The sequence below is a fragment of the Rhagoletis pomonella genome, unplaced genomic scaffold, assembly GCF_013731165.1.
Source record: "Rhagoletis pomonella isolate Grant_MI unplaced genomic scaffold, Rhpom_1.0 Rhpom_scaffold_00012, whole genome shotgun sequence".
NCBI lineage: Eukaryota > Metazoa > Arthropoda > Insecta > Diptera > Tephritidae > Rhagoletis > Rhagoletis pomonella.
In genome coordinates this window covers 8,124,971-8,127,389 of record NW_023458566.1, presented here as the reverse complement: position 1 = coordinate 8,127,389, position 2,419 = coordinate 8,124,971, and the positions used below count along the sequence as shown (strand labels likewise).

The following is a 2,419-nucleotide window of genomic DNA, read 5'->3' as shown; positions in this document are numbered from 1 at the left end:
TGCCTATTTCTCGTTGTTCGCTTTGTGTTGCCGCAGTATTCGCCACAATAGTTTTGTTTTTAATTTTTATAAACAATTGATTGCACTCGTTGCTGCTATACGATAATATTGGACATTAAACAAAAGGCAAGACCGCAAAAAAATCCGAAAACGCTCTAAACTTCAGCCATATCAGCCAATTCCAAGAAAAAAATTGAAGAAAGTCACATTCGCTTTAATATTTTGAGCACAGCCAGAACACCTCGAAATGGGTTTTAGAGCCAGTAAAAGGCGTTTTATAGGTAAACCACTTAGAATTGTTTTGAGGAGTCTTAAGGATAATGGGGTTGGCCATTTGATAATAAGAGGTTCAGAGAAGCAGGTCGAAGGAGAACCGACTTACTACCGCATTTTGGAAGCCGATTTGACACCAATAATAGTAAGTGCAAACAAAGCTTATTAAACATAATACATTTTTAATTTATCTCGAATCAACATTTCAGACAAAAAAGAAAAAGGTTACTATTTCAGTGAAAGCACAAAAGGTTTTTCGTGGTGTAATTCTACCCGAGTCTAAGGATTTGCGTTTTATATCATATTATCCAGATTTTACGGTAGTAAGAAAAGAGGACGAACATAAATACTTGGATAATACTGCGAGTGCAGCTGAAAAAAATTTGATCCTTTCCAATTCTCAGCATTGGGAAAGTGAAGAAGAGGACATGGAAGAGGATGATGAAGATGAAAGCCGCTCTAAAGATGCAGAAAAACTTAATTCTAAAGAAGTTAGTCACAAAGGAAATGTTGACAAAGAAAAAAGAATAAGCAGAGATTATTCGCAAAGTAAGAGACGGCAAAGAAATTATGTCAGATCTCAATCAGATCGGGCCAAAATAAGAAAGAATTGCAAGGAAGAAAAGTTTGGTAATTTTAAGGACGATCAAATGCAAAGAATTAATAATATGATAGAAAAGGGCATGAATGCTGACACGGCCAAACAAATAGAATGGGAGAGGGAGTTGGCTATCAGAACAAAGAGGTAAGGTCCTGATAAATGGCCCCAGTCTGTCGACCAATAAATCGACGATGACAAAACAAAAAAGCAGTTAATTATAATTGAATTCAAAGTAAATAAAAAAGCGAGTAGGTATTATGTTCATACGTACATACGTATATTGCGCCATGGTTTGCATCATGTTTCAACGCAGAAACTTTTCATTAATTTAAATGTTATTTTCAAATGTGTATATCGGAGCTCTTTAGAATAAGCAGTACCTATAATTGTAATATCTATAACCATTTATATTAAATAATGGGTTCCGTATAAAAGTTCGCAAAGCTCGAAATTATGTGTAAAAAATCTTGATCCTTTGTTGAGTCAAAGTAGAAGGAAGTTTTTTTATAAAAAATGGTAATCAAATAAGCTCTTAATGGATATTTATTTTTATATTTGTCGGCAACAGTTGACATGCAATGTATGTATTAACGGATGTTTATAACACGCCTTCATAGAGTTTGGGACTTGCTGGTGTACCCAGTCCCATCGTGCATTCAATAGTCGGTTTCTCTCCTTCTTTTGCCAACCGTGTTTGCTTATTATGTGTTTGTTTATGATGAACTTTCATATTGGGTTCTTGAATACCCGTCTCTTCTCGAATATATTCGCGAAAGAGTGGTGGAAACTCAATTTTGTTGGCTAATATTTGTTCAGATATTTTTTTTGTGTTGTTAAGGTATTTTGTTTCATCTTCTTTTGGAACTAACTCATAATCGGGTTTATAACTAGTTCTGTATATGGTGACTGGATTTGGATTTACTATACCACGCCATGTTTTTTCCACCGTAACAGCTACTTTACGAATAGGGTCCTTGGCAGGCTGTTAAGAAAAATAAATTGGGTTATTGATAAATTAAAGAGACTATCGCAGACTTACATCATGTGGAGTAACTTCCACCTTAAGTATACGCATATAGCAGGGCTCTTCATATCGTTGGAATTTGTTACGTATTACGAGCCGGCCAACACCAAAGTCCCGCAGATTTCCCACAATCTCCCACAGTGTCTTACCGCGAAAATCAGTTGTACGACCAATATATTTAACTACGCTCATTGCTGAGGAATTCGATTTTAATTTTGATTTCAATTATTTATGTGATATAAACGAAAATATCTGCGAGGAAAATGTGAAAATATCAGCTGTTCTTTCTTTTGAGAAGTGGTAAAACGGTACGAATACCGATTACAAAATATCGATACTTCTAATGAGTACTGAGTAGTATCGAGAACTCGATACTGCACAATAGTCCAAAAAGCGTTCCTTAACTCAAAAATGACAGCAAAAAAGAGAGAGCAACACTCAGTGAGAGTGACTCTTTTCTGTCCTAAGTAGTCAGATTTAGTCAGAAGAATTTTTGCTGGCAAAATCTTGAAAAGTGTCAA

At 35.3% G+C, this 2,419-nt stretch overlaps 2 protein-coding genes across 2 annotated transcripts; one reads left to right on the top strand and one right to left on the bottom strand.

The window, feature by feature from the left end:
- Window positions 1-50: 50 nt before the first annotated feature.
- Window positions 51-1,328, top strand: LOC118747768. Its single transcript, XM_036481892.1, has 2 exons — window positions 51-418; window positions 483-1,328. The coding sequence occupies exons 1-2, from the start codon at window positions 248-250 to the stop codon at window positions 1,020-1,022; spliced, it is 711 nt and encodes a 236-aa protein (XP_036337785.1). The 5' UTR covers window positions 51-247; the 3' UTR covers window positions 1,023-1,328.
- A 71-nt stretch (window positions 1,329-1,399) lies between these two features.
- LOC118747769 lies at window positions 1,400-2,201 on the bottom strand. The gene is made up of 2 exons (XM_036481893.1): window positions 1,914-2,201; window positions 1,400-1,856 (listed from the first exon to the last, which is right to left on the bottom strand). Exons 1-2 carry the CDS (start codon window positions 2,088-2,090, stop codon window positions 1,473-1,475), a joined length of 561 nt encoding a protein of 186 aa, XP_036337786.1. The 5' UTR covers window positions 2,091-2,201; the 3' UTR covers window positions 1,400-1,472.
- Between the last annotated feature and the right edge of the window lie 218 nt (window positions 2,202-2,419).

Coding starts and splice junctions, on each gene's coding strand:
- LOC118747768 (XM_036481892.1), top strand. CDS start 248: ATGGGTTTTAGAGCCAGTAAAAGGCGTTTTATAGGTAAACCACTTAGA. Junction 419..482: donor CCGATTTGACACCAATAATA/GTAAGTGCAAAC, acceptor TCAACATTTCAG/ACAAAAAAGAAAAAGGTTAC.
- LOC118747769 (XM_036481893.1), bottom strand. CDS start 2,090: ATGAGCGTAGTTAAATATATTGGTCGTACAACTGATTTTCGCGGTAAG. Junction 1,857..1,913: donor TGGAAGTTACTCCACATGAT/GTAAGTCTGCGA, acceptor TTTTCTTAACAG/CCTGCCAAGGACCCTATTCG.